Below are 20137 nucleotides of genomic sequence, written 5' to 3'. Positions count from 1 at the left end.
AGAACCAATCCCAACTAAATCAACCCAGCCAGGGCTTTGTCAAGCCGAGACTTAAAAACCTCTAGGGATGGAAATTCCACCCCCTCCCTAGGGAACCCCTTCCAGTGCTTCACCACCTTCCTAGTGAACTAGATTTTCCTAATATTCAACCTAGACCTCTCCCACTGTAGCTTGAGACCATTGTTCTTTGTTCTGCCATCTGTCACTACTATGAACAGCCTTTCTCCATCCTCTTTGGAACCTCCCTTCATAGTGTTATTAAATACATCCAGTCATTTACATTGTGACTTTGGTGATGATTCCCACGTCAACTGATTTCGCGATGCCATGATGATTAGCCTAGTTTCCTGAGGCCATGGTAAATAAATTGCTTTGCCGTATAATTCAGCTGATTGTCATTCATGTTAATTTTCTACTGCAGCTAGTTTTGTCCAAATCTTTATAAGATATTTTATACAGAATGTTAAATTGCTATGGAGAGAGAGCAAGGAACTTTTTTTTTAACATCATTGGTCTAGTTAAAGGTTATAATGTGTTATCATATGCGCCTCTTTTTCTCAGTTTTAATATTTTAAATTGCATCAGCCTGAAATTTGGCACTCAAACTCTCAGCTGTAATGCAATTTGCTTTTTTTTAATAAAAAATAATATTAAATCCTTAGAGCTTCAAAAATATATCTGAGAACAGTTTAGATCTCCTTTTCAAGGCTTTTTATCCAGTCTCAACAACCACAAAACTGGGCTAATTTTTTAAAAGTATCATTTTAAATAATGCAGATCCAATTAAAAATGGGCACCATGTTGCAGATCCATCCCATAGTGCAACAAACAAGAGGCTAATTTCCATTAGTTTCTAAAAAGGCACATTTTCCTAACTGTCTTCCCGCTGCGCTCTCTGCCTCACTATCTTTTGAGTTAGTTCATTGGCTCCACTAATAATTCCTTGTGTTCTATAGCTTGTGACTTTTAAAAATAATGGCTTGGGATTTTCAGAATATATAGACAGAATTCCCTTATGTAGCAATATCGCCAACCCCAAGTGTTCAAAAATCACAAGTCAAACTATCAAACTTACGAGATGGAAATGTGTTTAAATATGTGTTTAGGGTCTTGTTATTTCCATCTGGTTTAAAGACCTTGTAGAGGTCACCATTTTCAAGATTTTCTCTGTCACCATGAGGGCTAGGTTTGCACTTAAAAAGAAAAAGACGTTCTGATGATATTACCTGGTTTTAAAAAATCACCAACTCCTGCAATATTGATGGTACAATCATGAGATTTAGCAATGCTGGTATTGGTAGAGTTGACTATGATGGACTATGATAGACTGACAACACAAGCAGATGTGAACAAGGGGATATGAACAGCATTAAGGCTACCGGCTGACATTTTGAAAAATGCAAAATGACTTCGAGTACTACATCTAATTTCCAAAAGTGACTTAGGACTGGAGTATTTGGGCCAAGCTATTTAGGTACTATGTGGCATAGTAAACAAGCTTAAGCAATTTAGGCACTTTTCCTGCTTAAGGAAAATTCCACGAGGGGCCCAAATACCTTGGAAAATCTGGCCCTTAGGAGGTTAAATCTTGTTTTAAATTGAAAAATAGGTTATTTTATGCTATAAAATGCACAATGTTTTTAAATATAGTTTTCACTAATGAGAAATCAGCAATTCATTAAAGTAAGTGTAAGGGGGTTTTGGGGGGTTGGGTTTGTTTGGTTGGTTGTTTGAACACTTGAAAACCAGTTTCCATGCACAAACAATGAATTGCTTTGGAACAAAATTCGCAGTTACGGTTAATCACAACAATGTAGCATCATTACCCCTGTGCCAAAAACAGCTTGATACAGAGCTTACTGAAGTTCTTCATCCCACGGTTTGTAGAGTCGCCTGTAAACTGTTGACTTCTCTGATATATTGCCATTAAACAAACTCCCTGTGAGCTATGGCATAGATCCAGGCTATGTTGTGCTGTGATCCTGTCCTATTTCACGAGCAAAATGGAATTTAATTGGCTTCGTATTTGAGTGTGGTCTGATCACCATTTGTTTGTACCACATTAGCACTGAGACGCTTCAGCTAATAGAGTGGTCCCTTGCATTATACAAACACACAGGTACGTCTACACAGCAATGTTATTTCAGACTAATGGACGTTATTCTGAAATAACAAAAAGCGCATCTACACAACAAGCCTTTATTTCAAAATAATGGCGAGTTGGAGGACTTCTTACTCTGACTGGGTATGTCTACACTACAATGTTAGTTCGAACTAAAGGACGTTAGTTCGAACTAACATTCATAGCCGCTACACTAGCGCTCCGCTAGTTCGAATTTGAATCGAACTAGCGGAGCGCTTAGTTCGAACTAGGAAAACCTCATTTTACGAGGCTTAAGCCTAGTTCGAACTTACTAGTTCGAATTAAGGGGTGTGTAGCAAACTTTGGGCAGGGACACCACTCCTACCCCCTGGCTAAGACTACTCCATGGACCCAACCTCCATGACTTGATCTCACTTCCCTTTAAACTCTGTTCTAGTTGTAGCCTTCACAGCCTCCTGCAGCAAGGAGTTCCTCAGGTTAACTATTTGCTTTGTGAAGAACAACTTTCTCTTACTAGTTTGAAGCCTGCTACCCATTCCTTTCCTTTGGTGTCCTCTAGTCCTTCTTTATGGGAACTCATGAAGAACTTTTCTGAATGCACCCTCTCCACCCAACCCCTGCTTTTAGAGACCTCTATCCTGTCCCCCCTCCGTCTCCTCTTTTCTAAGCTGAACAGTCCCAGTGTCTGTAGCCTCTCTTCATCTAGGACCTGTTCCCAACCCCTGATCATGTTAGTTGCCCTCCCCTCTCCCAGCCTTTCTCTTCCCCTCTCCCACCTCCTTTTCCCAGTCTCCCCCAGTTTTGTTCAATAAAGACAGTCAATGTTGGAAGAAACGTTATATTTATTTTGTACATCAATAAGAAGGGGGGCTAGGGAAGGGTAAGTGGAAGGAGGTGAGGGAGGAATGGGGTGCGAGCCCCCGATGGGGAGGACTGGGCTGGCTCTGCGGGCTTCTGGGGGTGGAAGCTCTCCTGCAGCCCCCCGATTGCCCCCTCTCCCCAGATGGCAGCCTGCGGCAAGTGCAGCCGGGCTGATGGCCGAGTGGTGTGATGTGCCCAGTGTGGGTACTCCGGGCAATCCAAGCCAGTACTGGTTTTCAAGCGGGGCACCCCTTAGAACTGTCTGTCCGGGGTGGGGGTTGGGACCCTTTAAGCGCAGCCCTCGGCTAGCCTGAGACAGCATCTCCACGCTCTAAGTCCTCCTCTGATGCCCTGCCGGCACTGCTTCCGGCCATCCTTAAGCCCTGTTCAGAGTCCACTCAATGTGGACTTGCTAGTTCGAATTAGCAAAACGCTAATTCGAACTAGTTTTTAGTTCTAGACGCGTTAGTTCGAATTAGCTTAGTTCGAATTAACTAATTCGAACTAAGTTAGTTCGAACTAGCGCTGTAGTGTAGACATACCCCCTCATAGTAACCCTCGTTTCATGAGGAGTAAGGGAAGTCCAAGGAATAACACTCTTCCTTCAACTTCCTGCTGTGTAGACAGTGCCAAAACCCGAATTAAGCTAATTTGACATCAGCTAGGCAATTGATGCCACTGAAGTTGTGAAGCTTATTCCAACTATAGGCCTGCTGTGCAGATATGCCCACAGCGAGAAGTAGCAGCACCAGAGAGCTTACAATATAAAGAGATATGGTAGACAAAAGGGCTGTGTCTACATTGGTAAGATTTTGCGCAAAAGCAAGTGCTTTTGCGCAAAATCTTGCCACCTGTCTATACTGGCCGCAAGTATTTGCACAAGAATGTAGGAATGCAAGTAGTTGCATTCTAATGTAGGAAATCAGTGCTTCTTGTGCAAATACTCTGACACTCCCGCTCAGGGATAAGCCCTCTTGCGCAAGTATTCTTGCACAAGAGGCCAGTGTAGACAGGCAACGTTAATTTCTTGCGCAAGAAAGCCTAATGGCTAAAATGGCCATCGGAGCTTTCTTGCACAAGAGGGCATCTATACTGGCACGGATGCGCAAAAGCACATGCCAGCGTAGACGCTCTCTTGCGCAAAAGCACATGCCAGTGTAGACGCTCTCTTGTGCAAATACTTTAACACAAAAACTTGTGTGTTAAAAGTATGTGTGCAAAATCATGCCAGTGTAAACGTAGCCAAGGTGTGAAGGGAAACAGAACTAAAGTGACTTACTGAAGGCAAGGGTTAGAGTTGGGATTAGAACCCAGGTCTGCTGACTCCTACTGTCCACTGTTATGTAGTAAGGCTTTTGACATGGTCTTGCTTGAGCTTCTTATCAATAACCTAGGGAAATGCAACCTAGCTGAGGCTACTGTAAGTTGGGTGTATAACTGGCTGGATAACCATTCTCAGAGAGAAGTTATTAATGTGTCACAATCCTGCTGGAAGGGCATAAAAAGTAGAGTTCCGCAGGGGTCTGTTTTGGGGCCAGTTCTGTTTAATATCTTCATCAACAATTTAGATGATGGCATAGAGAATATAATTATTAAGTTTGCAGATGATAGATCCCTCAAGCTGGGAGGGGTTGCAAGTGCTTTGGAGGACAGGGTCATAATTCAAAATGATCTGGACAAGCTGGAGTTAAACAGGTTGAGGTAAACAGGACGAAGTTTAATGAGGACAAATGCAAAGTACTCCACTTAGGAAGGAACAATCTCTTTCACACATACAGAATGGGAAATGATTGTCTAGGAAGGAGTACGGCAGAAAGGAATTTAGGAGTCATAGTGGATGACAAGTTAAACATGAGTCAACAGTGTGACACTGTTGCAAAAAAAAAAAAAGCAAACATGATTCTGGGATGCATTAACAGGAATGTTGTGAGCAAGACATGAGAAGTCATTCTTCCGCTCTACTCTTCATTGATTAGGCCTCATTTGGAATATTGTGTCCAGTTCTGGGCACCACATTTCAAGAAACGTGTGGAGAAATTGGAGAAGGTCCAAAGAAGAGCAACAAACATGATTAAAGGTCTAGAGAGCATGACCTATGAGGGAAGACAGAAAGAACTGGGCTTGTTTAGTTTAGAAAAGAGAAGACTGAGAGGAGACGTGATAGCGGTTTTCAAGTATCTAAAAGGGTGTCACAAGGAGGAGGGAGAAAAATTGTTCTTCTTTGGTTCTGAGGACAGGACAAGAAGAAATGGGCTTAAACTGCAGCAAGCGAGGTTTAAGTTGGACATTAGGGAAAACTTCCTGCCTGTCAGGGTTTTTAAACACTGGAATAAATTGCTTGTTGTGGCATCTCCATCACTGAAGATATTTAACAGCAGGTTTGACAGACATCTATCAGGGATGATCTAGATGGTGTTTGGTCCTGCCGTGAGGGCAGGGGACTGAACTTGATGACATCTCAAGGTCCCTTCCGATTCTATGATTCTATGTTGCTTCTTGATATCTCTAAAGACAGAAATGTGTTTCAGGAAGGTGATTAAGGAAGTAACACATTGTTGCTCTGGCATTACTGAAACATTGCCCTATCACGTTCTGAGGGAACTCAGCAATGTTGCAGGTGAATCTAAACTAGGTAATTTGAATGGGATTCAAAAGAACTCTGGTGCTAGTCACTTACCATTATCAAATCACAAACTGTTATTTGGCAGAGCAGTGGTGTTCATCTCCAGACACTGTGCAGATTACAATTTGGTTACCAAATTCTGCCTGCTTGAATTCCACCTGCAATTTCCATCAGCCTCCCCATTTCTCACTTTCTGTCCTTCGCACAGCGGGACTGTGTTTCATCCAGAGGCACTTGGATTTGAGGCTTTGATGAAGTGATCCCTTTGCGTGTTCTATATACCAGACCAATTATTTAGTGGTTGGGGACCCTTCAGTATGAGAGGCAGACCTATACATGGAAGACTATTATGAGTTTATGCAGAAGTTAAGTGCAAGTTTCATTTTAGAAAAAATAAAACGGAGTCCGCAGTGAACTTTCCCAGCTTCTTACTGAGAACTCCAGAAACCTCCTTTTACCACATTTGAACATGAGTCACTAAAGAAGGATTCCTGTTTCAATTAGACAGAATTAAGTAGGCTCAGTCTAACTAGAACATCGAAGATCAATGTTCCGTTGCTGCCTTTGAATCACCAGGAATTTAGGGAATTGGGAATTTTACCTGTTTTTAAAAGTAGCAACTTCTTGCATGTTTTATAAGTGAAGACCAATAGTTCTTTAATGGGAGAAGAAGACTTGGTATTTAACTGGATACAATGTAGAGGGTAAGATTTATTTTATTTATTTATTTATTTATTTTAAAAAATTGTAACAGGGAAGTGGTTGGGCCAAATCTTAGTACCACTGACGTCAATTAAGAAATGCCCCGTGGTTGATGGAGCTTGTAAACACCAGAGTTGCTTGTGTTTTTAACAACATAATGTTATGTAAGTCCTGAAAAATAGTAGAGACTCATTTGGTTCCTGAAACATAAGGCCAAATTCAACCCTGGCATAGATGAGGATGATGCCACTGAAGGTGAACAAGAAGCCTGATTTCTGTCTGAAACCTAGGCTATAATGTAGCATTTAGGAAATAGATGCAAAGAACTGACTGCAGAGTGGAATGTTACCATACATGAAGTAGATGCTGCTTTGATAGACCCATTCACCACCATTAGCTACATGGGTGCTAGTTGAAAGCCAAATGTGCTCAGCTCACTCTGAGTTACTGCATATTGTAATATAGCCCTGCCATTCTTTACAGAAACCTTCATTATGAGCGATTCATATCCCAAGTGGCTTTTTCCAAGCCAGTTATCAACCTTTGCTATCTCCCTGAAAATGAATGATACCATCTACATATTTTGTTAGTCTTTAAAGTGCAACCAGACTATTTGGGGTTGTTGTTTTTTTTTAAGTTTTTCCCTGAAAATAGAGATTCGGGCTTTGTCCTGACTTCCCAAGGTTGAAAAAACAAATCCTCCAAAATCCAGACACACCTGACCTGCAACGTGGGCAATCTCGTGTTTTGTTGTAGATGGGTTAGTACACAGGCCAGGCCTGACCACTGGCCTCATGGCTGTTTTAGAGAATCAGACATTCACCTCTTAATACTCTGTCGTTGTCGTTTTTGTTTTTAATATCCTGGTTCAGCGTAAATAGCTCTCACTTGATGGCTGATTCCTCTCTCCTCTCCAGTGACAAAGACAGTGTGTGCAGAGCAATGTGATGGACGATGCTACGGGCCATACGTCAGTGACTGCTGCCATCGGGAATGTGCTGGGGGCTGTTCTGGACCGAAAGACACTGACTGCTTTGTACGTTTGGATGTTACTACTTTTCCCTTACCCTGCCAGCCACAGTGCAAGTGCACACGCTTTAATCCACGAGATTCAATGTATTTTGTCACCTTTAATTAAATTGCCTCTACATTTCAAGCTTTTAGCTGCAAATTTTATCATTTCGTAGTTTTTCCCATTACATTTACATTACTTATCAGCTTATGTTACTCATTAAAAGATTTATGAGCTTTACAAATACAGATTGGGAGCCATTTATATGCTAATCTCTGTGATTCTTATCTTTTGCTTCTTCTAAAATTAGCTTTAATAGATGGGGGCATTTTTTATAGGAATTTGTCATTACATTTTGGGTCGAAGTGCGCACGCGCTCATATGTAGCATTTATTTTGATTGGTAGGTTTTTTGTCCAAAGTTTTGAGAATATGTTTTGGCTTCTTAGTGAACACTTTTTTTTTGTGCTTCCCAGACTGTATTTAAATAAATTCATCTATTCAACTTGGGGAGTGCTTAGAAGAAAGAAAAGAAAAATGGTTCCCCGTTCACTAAAATCCAAATGCACACAGTACACTCTTTCAAAAAGAAAAAGATGGAAAACTGAATCAGGAGTTTAATTTTCTAAAAAAGACGTTTTCAGTAGGGGCAAATTATTTCCAGATGCAGTCAATTAGTTGTATACCTCAGAAAGCAGCCTTTGCTTCTATTAATGAAGAAATTCATGTACCCTGATCACACTGCCCTACAAAGACACACGGTGTTAATATGGAAGATGAGTACGCATTTAAATTTTACCCTAGTAATTTCAGGTTAGGTACTGAACTAATCCATACTAATAAACCAGCATAGAAAGTATTTTTCTTCAGAAGAAATGGAAGCCATAGACACTTTTAAACATTTCTGTAAGATAGCATAATTCCATTAGCAGAGCATATGCCATGCACAATATTGTGTATTTTATATCATAGCCCAAGAGAGAATCATGGACTGTCTAGAATGTATGTCTATAGTTGCCTCTCTTGAATGGAAACAGAAGTATTCAACTATGTCACAAAACATAGATCTTTTTCCTTAGTTTTACTGTTGAAGGCCTGTGCTTTGCAGTATTCATTTCTAGTTCCATCCCCGCCACCACTAAGCAGTTCTGAGTCACCTTGGATGAAGCATAGTGACAGCCAACACACTGCTGTTTGCATTAACAACTAAAACTGCCAACTGCCACGAGGGCCTTATTTAAAACTGAACATGTCCACTGTGTGGACATTCAGTGCTAAGTGAGCTGGAAGTCAATGAAAATCCATCCAGTGACTTCAGGTGACTTTATACCAGGTCCCCCATGAGACAGTCCCTGTAAAACAAGTTTACAGTGTAGCAAGACAAACTATGAAAGAAAAGTATTATTATCCATTTTACAGTTGGGGACTTGTTAAGTAACTTGTACAAGATGACTTCAGAAGTCTTTGGCAGTACTGTGACTTTATCCCCATATCTTCTGAGTCCCAGTCTCTCACCTTAACTATCACCTTAACTTTACCCCTATCCTTCCTGATGTGTTTGAAGGGCATGTATGTGCTATGGTATTTCTGTAACGCCACAGCACATAGGAGAAAATGTGATTTCTATGGGCCAGTAAACACTTCACTTGTATTTTCTGGAGCATCTCTATAGCAATTATGAAAATGCTCTGCTAAAAATAGTTGTGGCGACATTTGTAGTTCTCCAGTGTGAAAATACAAAGAGCCCCAGAGTGATGCCAGGGGAAAAAAATGAGATGTACCTCTTGAATTTTCCTGTGCCTGTTTGGTGATGGTTGTTTTTCTTTCATATGCATAGTGGGTCCATTTCTAAACAAGCACTCTATATTTTGCATATGTTAGTGCAGTGTTTCTCAAAGTATGCCACAGCCGCGCATGGGGAAAGCCACTAGCAGGTCCATGTCCATTTAGTTTGCCTATGGTCGGTAGCCATGAAGCCTCGCATCTTGCATTGACTCCAGCTTGCCAAGGGGAGCCACAGGAAGCTTCCTGTCTATGAATGCTATCATTAAACAAAGCAGTGTGGGACCACTAGTGGCTTTCCCAGAGCAGACCCATGGCCTACTGTGAGAAACACTGTGTTAGCGAAACAATCGTGAATGTACACAAAGTTCTACAATCGTAAATTCAAACTTCCTGTGTCTTCTAGATTGGTTTTTAATAGATGCTTCCTGAGAAGTGTTGTCATTCTGATTATGCATTTACTAAGCCATCGTCAGAGGATTGTCATGTGGGGGATGAAGTACTCGCTGAGACAACAGTGTATGTCAAAAATGTGTTGAGGAAACAAAGTAAATTAATATTTATTCATAAACAAAAAGTGCTGTCCGTGATGCATTAAGGAATCCTTTGGCCCATCACGGCAGCCTCTCAAATCCTGTGGTAAAAATGTTTTAATATTGGTGGGGGAAGTTCTCCTGTTCCTCTCCGCCCACTGGCCCTCATTAATCTAGGCATTCACCTCTGAGCAAGCCAATACCCTTCCTGTGGTGGCATAGCTGTTTCATTGTATTTACCTACACAGGTTTAATGATATTCTCAGACTTGGGGTGAACATGAATCTAGTCGAGCTCCTGCCCCCCTCCTCATCCCACATCGCGCTGAGCTCCCAGTCTCCCCCACCCGCCGCAGTGCACCAGGACTCTGATCGGAGGTTTTGTCTACACTGCAGGGTTTTTGTGCAAGAAGCTTTTTGTGGAAGAGATCTTCCGCAAAAACTTCTTAAAAGCACGTCCACACTGCATGGATGCTCTTGTGCAAGGAAGTTCTGATTGCCATTCGCAGATGGGTTCTTTTTGTACAAGAAACCCCTGTTGAGCATCCACACACACCTTTTTGCACAAGAACTCTTGTGTAAAAAGGAGTTATTTCTCATAGAAAGAGATATACCTACACCCCAAAAAGCCCTCTGTTCTGCCATTTTACTATAAATTTTCTTGCACAAAAATGCACTTGAGGTGCGGACACACCACGAGTTTTTGTGCAAACATGGATATTTTTGTTCAAAAACCCTGTAGTGTAGACACAGCCTGAGAGTCCAGACCAGAGAGTCCTGGTTTATAGAGGTGCAACCTATCGTAATCATAGAATCATAGGACTGGAAGGGACCCCGAGAGGTCATCGAGTCCAGCCCCCCGCCCTCAAGGCAGGACCAAGCTCCGTCTACACCATCCCTGACAGATGTCTATCTAACCTGTTCTTAAATATCTCCAGAGAGGGAGATTCCACCACCTCCCTTGGCAATTTATTCCAATATTTGACCACCCTGACAGTTAGGAATTTTTTCCTAATGTCCAATCTAAACCTCCCTTGCTGCACTTTAAGCCCATTACTCCTTGTCCTGTCCTCAGAAACCAAGAGGTTTCATAATGAACAAAATCAAGTTTCCCTTTTAGAAGATGTGTTATGGATTTAAAATGGAATGTTCGGGGCTTTGAATGTATCCATGTTTTGCTAATAACTTAAGAAACCTAAGTAGGTGAAAGCAGACAAGAAAGGAAAACAGTGTATAAGAACATAAGAATGTCCATACTGAGTCAGACCAAAGGTCCATCTGGCCCAGTATCCTCTCTGCTGACAGTGGCCAATAGCAGATGCCCCAGAGGGAGGGAACAGAACAGGTAATCCTCATGTGATCCCTTCCCTGTCACCCACCTCCAGAGAAATGGAGGCTAGGGACATCATTCCTACCCATCCTGGCTAATAGACATTGATGGACCTAACCTCTAATCTAGCTCTTTTTGAACCATGTTAAAGTCCTAGCCTTCACCACATCCTCTGGCAAGGAGTTCCACAGGTTGACTGTATATCCCATCCGCTATGGCTATATGACTGCAATAATGCTTTTGTAGCTAGAGGAGAGTCAGGGTTTTGCTCGGGAGAAAGTACCAGTAAATCCAAAAGGTGCCATGCCACTATCATCTTGCTTTCTTGTGTTACAGGCCTGCGTGAATTTCAATGACAGTGGCGCATGCGTCACTCAGTGCCCCCAGACTTTTGTCTACAATCCCACCACCTTCCAGCTGGAGCACAACCACAACGCCAAATACACCTATGGAGCTTTCTGTGTCAAGAAGTGCCCACGTAAGTTACACGACTGCTTTTTCACTTTGTCCAATAGTGTTTTCATAAAGCAATAACTCCTAAAAACAACAGCTGCAACAGGAACAAAACCCTATTAAGAAACCATTACTAAGCAATCTTAAATTTATAAGTAACTACTGTAATAGCTTCATGTATGCTCTTTGGCCGTAATATCTTGAAATTGAGAGAGTGACCTTTTGGGGTGCTGTTCTGGATTCAAAGGGGGGCAAAAGAAACATAATTGGCTTTCAGTTTTCAAAACTAATGTTTATTATGTATATGTTCTTATTAGGGTTTTGGCAGCCTTTGGAATTATCCTTTACTGAGTAAAGCAGAAATCAGTACTAAATGAAAAATGATTGTATAAGGATAGAAACTATAGTTTCAGTAAAATAATTTGTTTCTTCCAATTATATATGCAAGCTAGATGTGAAAGAACAGGGAGGATATTCAGACATATTTGTAGTTCTGACCTTTCTTTCCCCAAATTTAGAAATGGGTTGCTAATTTTGTTACCAATATTTTCCTTAAATCCAAGTATTTCATAATCCACTGTTCCAGTCTGGGGTTCTCTCTCACTGTACAGGGTACACAGTGTTATTGTATTCAGTATAGTACAGATTATACTGTATAGATTCTGAATACAACCCTTCCCAAAAAGGTCCCTCCTATCCCACTCTAGAAACATTCTCCCTCCATAGATGCCCTGGGATAGAGATGGACACATAGGTGCTTACTCTGTGTGTGCACTGGGGCTGGAGCACCCATGGAAAAATTAGCGGGTGCTGAGCATCTACTGGCAGCTCGACTCTTCTCTCTGTTCCTCTGCTCCCAGCACCTCCAACAACCATGGCACTGCTGTTCCATGGCATTCCAAGGCTCCTGGAGGGAAGGTATGCAGTAAGAACCCAGCACATTCTGGTGAAGGGGTGAAAGGAGACAGGTTGGGACAGCAGCTTGGTAGAAGGGGACAGAGTGAGGGGGATCAGATGGGAAGACGTGAGGCAGGATAGAGTGGGGGAGAGGCCTGGGGCAGGGAGGAGGGGTGTTGATCACTCTCTGGCTAGAGCCGAAGTCAGCATCGATGGCTGGTCACATTTATTTGTCAGCATTTATTTTAAGGATAAAATTCTGGAAATTCCAATGAATATTCTAAATGATTGGCTCAACCCAATGTGCCTGAGACCCACCGAAGAACTGTGCCTTCAGGTGCTTGCAGGAACTAAGAATCATCAAAGATCTCTTTGTTTATTTCTCTGAGTACCTTTCTGTGGCATCGCCTTCTCTCACGTAGCCACAGAGTTCTGTGTGAGAGAGCACGTGCATTCATTTGAAAAATAATAATAAAAAACAAAACCATGCACAAGGCCCTGCACACTCTTCTGTCCTGGGGGAGAGGCTGAGGGAAGACGTGCATGACAGATACTTCAGGTTGAACTGCTCTAATCCAGCACCCTCGGAACCTGTCTGGTGTTGAACCAGAGACTTTGCAGGCCCACAGGAGGTCAATAGTGTCTAGCAGCATTCCCAACACTTCCACTGCTTTTAGAAGTCATTTAGGGGTAAATTGGAGGTAAATAACAGCACAGAACACTGAGAGCCAGGATGGGTGACTGTGAACAAACTTTATGGGACCATGGGAAACTTGGCCACACCCATGACAAGTGGACATCCAGCAGCTAAATCATGCCGGAACCTGGATGATGCTGGACCAGAGAGTGCTGGACTAGAGAGGTTCAACTTGTAGTCACATTGCTTAATGCACTGCTGGAAAGCCCATGAATACTAAAATGATCAGCAGAGTGCAAAGACCTCTATTGAAAAGGTGGAGACAGGTGTTGTTCTACCTGTAATGGGAAGGTCTTCTTCCTGGGCAATAGGGAAGAGGGGTGGTTTCATACTGGGTTGACTTCCAGCCATTCAGTTTCATTTACCCATATGTGTAGAAAGTCCTGACCCTCAACCCCAGGCTGTCTTGGAAGTTTATCCGGCATCATTAAAACTGTAGCAATTATCACACTGTAGAATTTACCACTACTGAGTTTTTCCATATAATTGCAATAGGGAAGACCATGGTCATTGTGGTAACTAGTAAGAACTCTGACTCTTAATATTAAGGACTAAATTGTTCCACTGTTATTTACAATGAGTAGTAGCATACTCCATGAGTAGTGCCAACGATTTCAGCAATAGCTTCATTATATTAATAGTACCCAATATACTTGCAGACTATGTGGGGGGGAAAAAAAGCTGGCATATAGGGTCCCCCAAAAAAAGATCACATGAGATAACTCAGTCTCTCTTGGTCGTTGAAGGTATGTTTCTTCTCAAGGCTCTATATATCAGGACTCTCGGGTATTGTAGGCATTCATGTGATTTCTGTTGAAGTCCTTCACACAGATATTTGTCCAGTGCTGTATTTTCAGTAGTTGGATGCAAAAGAAGTGACAATATTTTCAAAACATTTTACAAAATAACGGGTAAAACTATAAAAAAAATTACAAAGGAGCCTTCATCCCATTTTCGGAGGTGACATGGGCACTGAGGAAAATCTAAGTCTCAATAACATTCAGTGGGACTTAGTTAAGTTGCTTAGGAGTCAGTAGTTGATGATTTTACCCATAATTAAAATAATCAAGGTAGTAATGAAACCGTATTGATTTTCAGCACCTCCAAAAGCATGCCCTAGTATTACTTAATGTACTGGATTGGTTTTCAGCACTGCATTATTTTGTTGCAGATAACTTTGTGGTAGATTCCAGCTCTTGTGTGCGTGCATGTCCCAGCTCCAAGATGGAGGTTGAAGAAAATGGTATTAAGATGTGCAAACCGTGCACTGACATTTGTCCTAAAGGTAGATTATCCTTCATAATAGCTTTGCTTGAATTTACTCTGCACTCTAATAGAGCAAAACATGGTATTACTTTTAAATGAAATGCATTCATGAATAAGTTCAGGGAAATCTGGTATTAATAGCCTTTGGGCGTCCACAGAACATTGAACTATGATAGCTGCCTACTGAAGAATATTCCAAAATACAATGTAATATAGGTTTATCATGGACAGTGATAATATAGAACAAGGCTCATTTCTTCATAGGAAAAAGCAGGGATCGTTTTCTGAGTGGAATAGACTTACAGATTTTGAAAACTTAGCTGCTAGAACCTTTTGGGACCACTTCCAAAGAGCCTCGACTCTTCACTATCTCTATTGTCATCTTTGTGGGATGTCCCAGGAAACCTGATAGTAAAACAGCTGGATTTCTGTTCTCTCTCACATCTGGTGCTCTCATGTTCCCCTGCCTCCTCTCTGAACAGCTTGGAGAGAAGAGAGACCTTCTCCTTCCCTCCAGTAGCACTGATGAAATATCTACATCCCTCCTGCTTCCCCAGGAGACTTCCAGGTAGACACCTGGGCCACTTTGCCTTTCCAACAGCTCCACATCTGGGGGAGACTAGAGTTCCTTTCCCTGTTACATATTTCAGCAGCAATGGGGAAAAAATGCTGTCAATTTCCCTTACCGCTCACCTGTGTCATAACGGGGGAGATGCCACTAGCCCATCAGACAGCTACACAAAACCTGGTCCAATCAGCACACTGGCTGTCACAAATCAGATAAACACAAGGAATTTCACCGTATGCTGATCAGTGCAACTAGCCTTACTGCATTCTCAGCTGAATGTAACAGTCATCTCCACAACATGGCTTTCCTGCAACACACACTTCTTTCCCACACCGACCAAATGGGCAAAGACCATTTTCCAATCAAGTGCTTAGTTTCGCCCTTTGGGAAGAAAGAGATTACAGATGTCTTTTGAACATCTAGAGGCGGGGGACTCTCATGCTTTCTTGCTAGATGCTGCTGCCTAGTTAGGCAGAGAGATGGAGATGTTGTATTAGGCTATGTCTATACTACAAAGAAAAGTCGGAAAACGATACGCAATTTGCGTATCGTTTTCCACTTTTCTTTCAAAAGAGGCTTTTCCAAAATATGGTGTGTCTACACGGTGCCAAATGTTGGAAAAACCTCCTCTTTTGACACATCCCTTCTTCCTCGTAAAACCAGGCTTAAAGGGATGGTGAAGGAACGCGTCCGCTTTTCTGATGGTTTTTTTTGGAAAAGCGGATGCATTCCTTGGATGTGGCAGAGCTTTTCCGGGGTACAGGAAAAGAGCTGTAGTGGACACGTAGCCTTATTGTGTAATACATACTGTACATGCCTATGTGCAGTTTACACCCCAGAGCATGCAAGGTTTGAATTGCATTGACTTAAGGACCCTATGGGGAAGTTTCTAGCACTGTTAGACCCTTATGAAAGATACAAAAGCCAAGCCATGATGCTAAGGGTGCACGAGTTTTTCCAGGCCCTGTTGGTATGTCATTTGGTTGGTGAGAGAGAATGAAGACAGCATTGTCATGTCTTGCCCAAAAGTCTATATCACAAGTATTCAGCCGTATTCTTTGAACCTCGGGAATCTTGTCCTGTTCATTTTGAGGGGTGGGCAAAAGTTCTAATTGGGTCTTGTTTTAACAGACCCATTCTGCTCATCCCAGGGGGAAATTGAGGTACAGGGCCTCAGGAACACACATTTATCATTCCATTTCATCCCCTTGCCAGCTGTTCTCACGGGGTTCTTCTTTTGGCAGCATGTGACGGCATTGGCACAGGCAGTTTGATGTCCGCTCAGACCGTGGACTCCAGCAACATCGACAAGTTCATCAACTGTACCAAGATCAACGGGAACCTGATATTTCTTGTCACTGGGATTCATGGGTGAGTCCTCAAACCTTTCGTCAGTGGGTGTTCCAGGGCAGGGAGAGAACTAATGGTGGATGTGTCTGATTTGTACGGCGGCGGGAGCGCCTAACGAAACAGAAGCCCTGACACAAATTGGTTCTCCCCTCTCTCTTGTGAAGCTTTTATGAAATGAAGGGTAAGAAAGGAAGAAAGGGCAAGGCAGTTGGGACAAATAGGAGACTGGCTGCTGGACTGGATTGACAACTGGTCGGGGCAATGAGGAGAGAAGAGTTCCCTTCCACTAACTTTCTTATTTTGAACTAAAAATGTGCAAAATGTGGATCCGGATTTGAGGGTAGATTTCAATGGCCATTGCCTCCTTGAATATGACAAGGCAACCCAGGGGGGTGGAGGGGATCGGAGATCTGCCCCCTGGACTTTGAGCATGGCTGTGAAATGAGCATTCAAGATTGTGTACCAAAAGCCCACAAAGCTGAAGGCGGTTGTATCCCAGTGTGGCTCAGTTCAGACATTGCTGAATCTCGAATCATTCCAAGCATCATCAAATGCTCAGGGACAGCGGTTCAGAAAGGGTTACGAGAACCAAGCTGTGAGCTGGTTGGATCTTGCTTATGGGAGATACCTCAGAGCATTAAGCGCACTTCAGATTGTGTTTTGGTGCCCCCTTTGCTCACTATTCCAGTCAACATTTAGCATGCCTGATGTCCCCTTGGATTAATGGGTGTCATTTCCCAACTGAAACGCCTCCTGGGGAAAGAATTTCCGTGTTAATTGACTGCAGCCGGCAGTTTTCTCACGGCCTTTCTTCCATCCTAAAAGGGTTTTCTGTGGTGGGACAGAAATATGCTTAGCATCCCCTCGTGAGCATCAGTCATCAGCCAGGGTGAAGTGAGTGGGCCTCTTTTGTGAGGTATAGTGAACAAAATCCTGCAAATAGAGGAACACCATCAAGCATGTAGAAACCTTACTGCTATGTGGTAACAAATGTGCGATGACAGAAGCTATTTAATTATTTCTAGTACCATCTAGCTTTTGCAGTTTTACATCCAATCTGCTGGCTCCTTTCCATTTTCAGCATCGGGCTGAGAACCGAGCTCTAATTACAGCCCCCAGGCCAAATCTGAACTTGCGACTTTGTCACTGAATGGGAAAAACCACTGCCACAAAGGGCCTAAGCCATAATTTTGACATGACTAATAGAGGTGGGTTGTTCCATAGTTGTCCTGTGTCTTCTGGTATGCAGAGAAATCCTAATTGTCAATATCTGGATGTATCTTTGACACTGCCCTTCAAGATCCGATTTCATAATTCCTGAATTTGTTGTAGCGGCCAATTCTCCTGCCCAATCCAGAGGGCCCTGAAGTCAGAGGAAAAGCTTCCGTTCACTCCAGTGGGCATTGGGTCAGCTCGATGACAAGACAGGGAAGTTAGAGTTTGATTGTGTAGATGATATTGTCTCTCAGCATAGAGTCCACATTATGAAAGGTTAATGTAGCGTGGGATTAGACAAAGAACCAGGTGTAAATGATTCAAAGAAGCGCTGCTGCAGATTTGAGGAATCACAAAAAAGGAGCCCTCAGGAGTCACACCTCATACATTCTAATATGGAGAAATTACTGACCGAGGAGTCAGGACAGGAAGGAGATTAGAAAACTCAAGAAAGGCAGCAAGAAAAAAAGACAGAAATCTGACCGTAGTGTCTGTTTTAGCCAATGAAATGCAGGGTGTTAGGTGCAAAAATGTAGAGCAGAATTATGCACTGGATTGTGCTAATGAATCTCTGGAACATAAAGCAAAAAATTTGGACTAGAAATAAAGAGAGAAGCAAAAAGGTAAAATACTTTGCCATGTCAGGATAAATACAAGCCAGGATGGGCAGAAATGGTGTCCCCTGTCTCTGTTTGTCAGAGACTAGAAATGGGTGACAGGAGAGGGATTATGATGATGATGACTCCCTCTTCTATTCTCCCCCTCTGGGGCATCTGGCATTTGCCACTGTTCGCAGACAGGATACTCGTCTAGGTGGACCTTTGGTCTAACCCAGTTTGTGACACGTCTGTTGATCCCATTCCATGCTCCAATCAGTGTCCTGCAAGAAAAGTCTAATACCAAGTGGAAGCAGCACAGTGGACTTGTTGGCACCACATTTCAAGAAGGATGTGGAGAAATTGGAGAAGGTCCAGAGATGAGCAACAAGAATGATGAAAGGTCTAAAAAGCATGACCTATGAGGGAAAACTGAAAGAACGGGGCTTTGGTTTGGAAAAGAGAAGCCTGAGAAGGGACATGATAGAAGTTTTCAATTGTCTAAACAGGTGTTACAAGGAAAAAAATTGCTCTCCTTGGCCTCTGATGACAGGACAAGAAGCAATGGGCTTAAACTGCAGCAAGGGAGGTTTAGATTGGACATTAGGAAAAAGTTCCTAACTGTCAGGGTGGTTAAACCCTGGAATAAAGTGCTTAGGGAGGTTGTGGAGTCTCCATCCCTGGAGATATTTAAGAGCAGGTTGGATAGACATCTACCAGGGGTGATCTAGATGATGCTTGGTCCTGCCGTGAGTGCAGGGGACTGGACTCGATGACCTCTCAAAGTCCTTTACAGTTCTATGATTCAATGACTTACAATGCAAATAGACCATAGCTCATGAAAAAAAATAGGCGGGTGAATTGTGCAGCTTTTTTGAAAAAAAGAAAATCTCAGAAATTGAGTTAAAATAGCTTTAGTTTGGGGGCTTCTTTTGATGGTGTGTTCAAATATGTGAAATTTTACAATGTATATTTCCAGAAAGGAAGTTACCAGAAGGATGGTAGTGAAGCAGCCCTGGAAATACCCCTATATCAGCATTGCTGGTGGGGATACTTACTGCCCATTTAGTATTCTAAATATGCTGTGCAGAACCTGCTCTGAGTATTTTTGGTTATCAATTTCCATTCCCAAAATCCAAGAGAATAACAACTGATATAATAAAATTAAACAAAACATGCACAAAATATATTGCCTGTGTACTGCAATAATAATCAAATACGCATTTCCCACTCGTCGTTTTAAATAAGGAAGTTGTTTCCTTGAATGCATATGCTAAGGACAATTTCTAACCTATTCTTTGTAGCAATGCAGACTCCTCATATTTCCAGTCTTAGGAATGAAGAGTTCATGGTGGGTAGGGAATTAAAAGGAGTTTTGATAGTGGAAGAGAATAATTTTAATTGCAGAGGCTATTAAAAGTGTGTGTGCTTTTAAATACCTTGCCTAATGAACCACACACAGCTTCTCCATATTTTATTCTCACTTGGTTGAAAATTGATTGATAACTATATAAATGGTATTGGTTCCTCTATTAATAGATACATTTATTATGCTACACTTCCCTTTTCTACAGCAGCCTTGTAAAAATATTGCAACTCCACTCTTTTGCTTCATTTGTTAGTTTACAAGACTTGTGAAGATAAATAAGGCATAATCAATAGCCCATTGACGTCAATAGATGTCATCTTTCTATTAACTTCAGTAGGCTTTAAATAATGCTTGGAGTGTTTGTCAGTATTAATACATGGCTTCTCGCTAAGTGTACGAGTGAAGTGAACTTTATTAATGCATGTGTGTACTATCTGGCATTCAGTTTGAGATCGATAAAGCATTGTCTGAAAAAAAAAAGGAATGAGAGATCTTTAGTGTCTAGGGGAGGTGCTGACTGTGGTATATGTCTGGAAGCTTTGTAATTTTAAAACCCCGAGGGAAAAAAATGTCACTGGTATTGTTTGCACAATCATGCCCTAAATAAGTATTAATATCTAACCCAGAATTCCATGGGGACTGGAATTCAGGAATGGAAATTCATATAAAAAAATACCCAGAGCAGTTTTTGCAGAGCATCTTTAGAATACAAAATGGGCAGAGTATATTTCCAGGACTTCTTCATTGCTATCTTTTATGAAGGAAATATTAAAATAAATAC

At 42.0% G+C, this 20137-nt stretch overlaps 1 protein-coding gene across 10 annotated transcripts in view; it reads left to right on the top strand.

Annotated features, from left to right (window-relative positions):
- The window catches only part of ERBB4 (erb-b2 receptor tyrosine kinase 4), a 935749-nt gene that overhangs the window by 664200 nt on the left and 251412 nt on the right, over nt 1-20137 (top strand). For all 10 annotated transcript variants that reach the window (XM_075933940.1, XM_075933937.1, XM_075933934.1 and 7 more), the window contains exons 6-9: nt 7208-7326; nt 11282-11423; nt 14164-14277; nt 16071-16197. In XM_075933940.1, coding sequence (XP_075790055.1) covers nt 7208-7326; nt 11282-11423; nt 14164-14277; nt 16071-16197 — 502 coding nt within the window. The remainder of the gene's footprint in view (nt 1-7207; nt 7327-11281; nt 11424-14163; nt 14278-16070; nt 16198-20137) is intronic.

Source organism: Pelodiscus sinensis, chromosome 7, assembly GCF_049634645.1.
Source record: "Pelodiscus sinensis isolate JC-2024 chromosome 7, ASM4963464v1, whole genome shotgun sequence".
In the NCBI taxonomy this organism is placed as follows: Eukaryota; Metazoa; Chordata; order Testudines; family Trionychidae; genus Pelodiscus; species Pelodiscus sinensis.
This window is presented reverse-complemented; position numbering and strand designations above follow the sequence as displayed.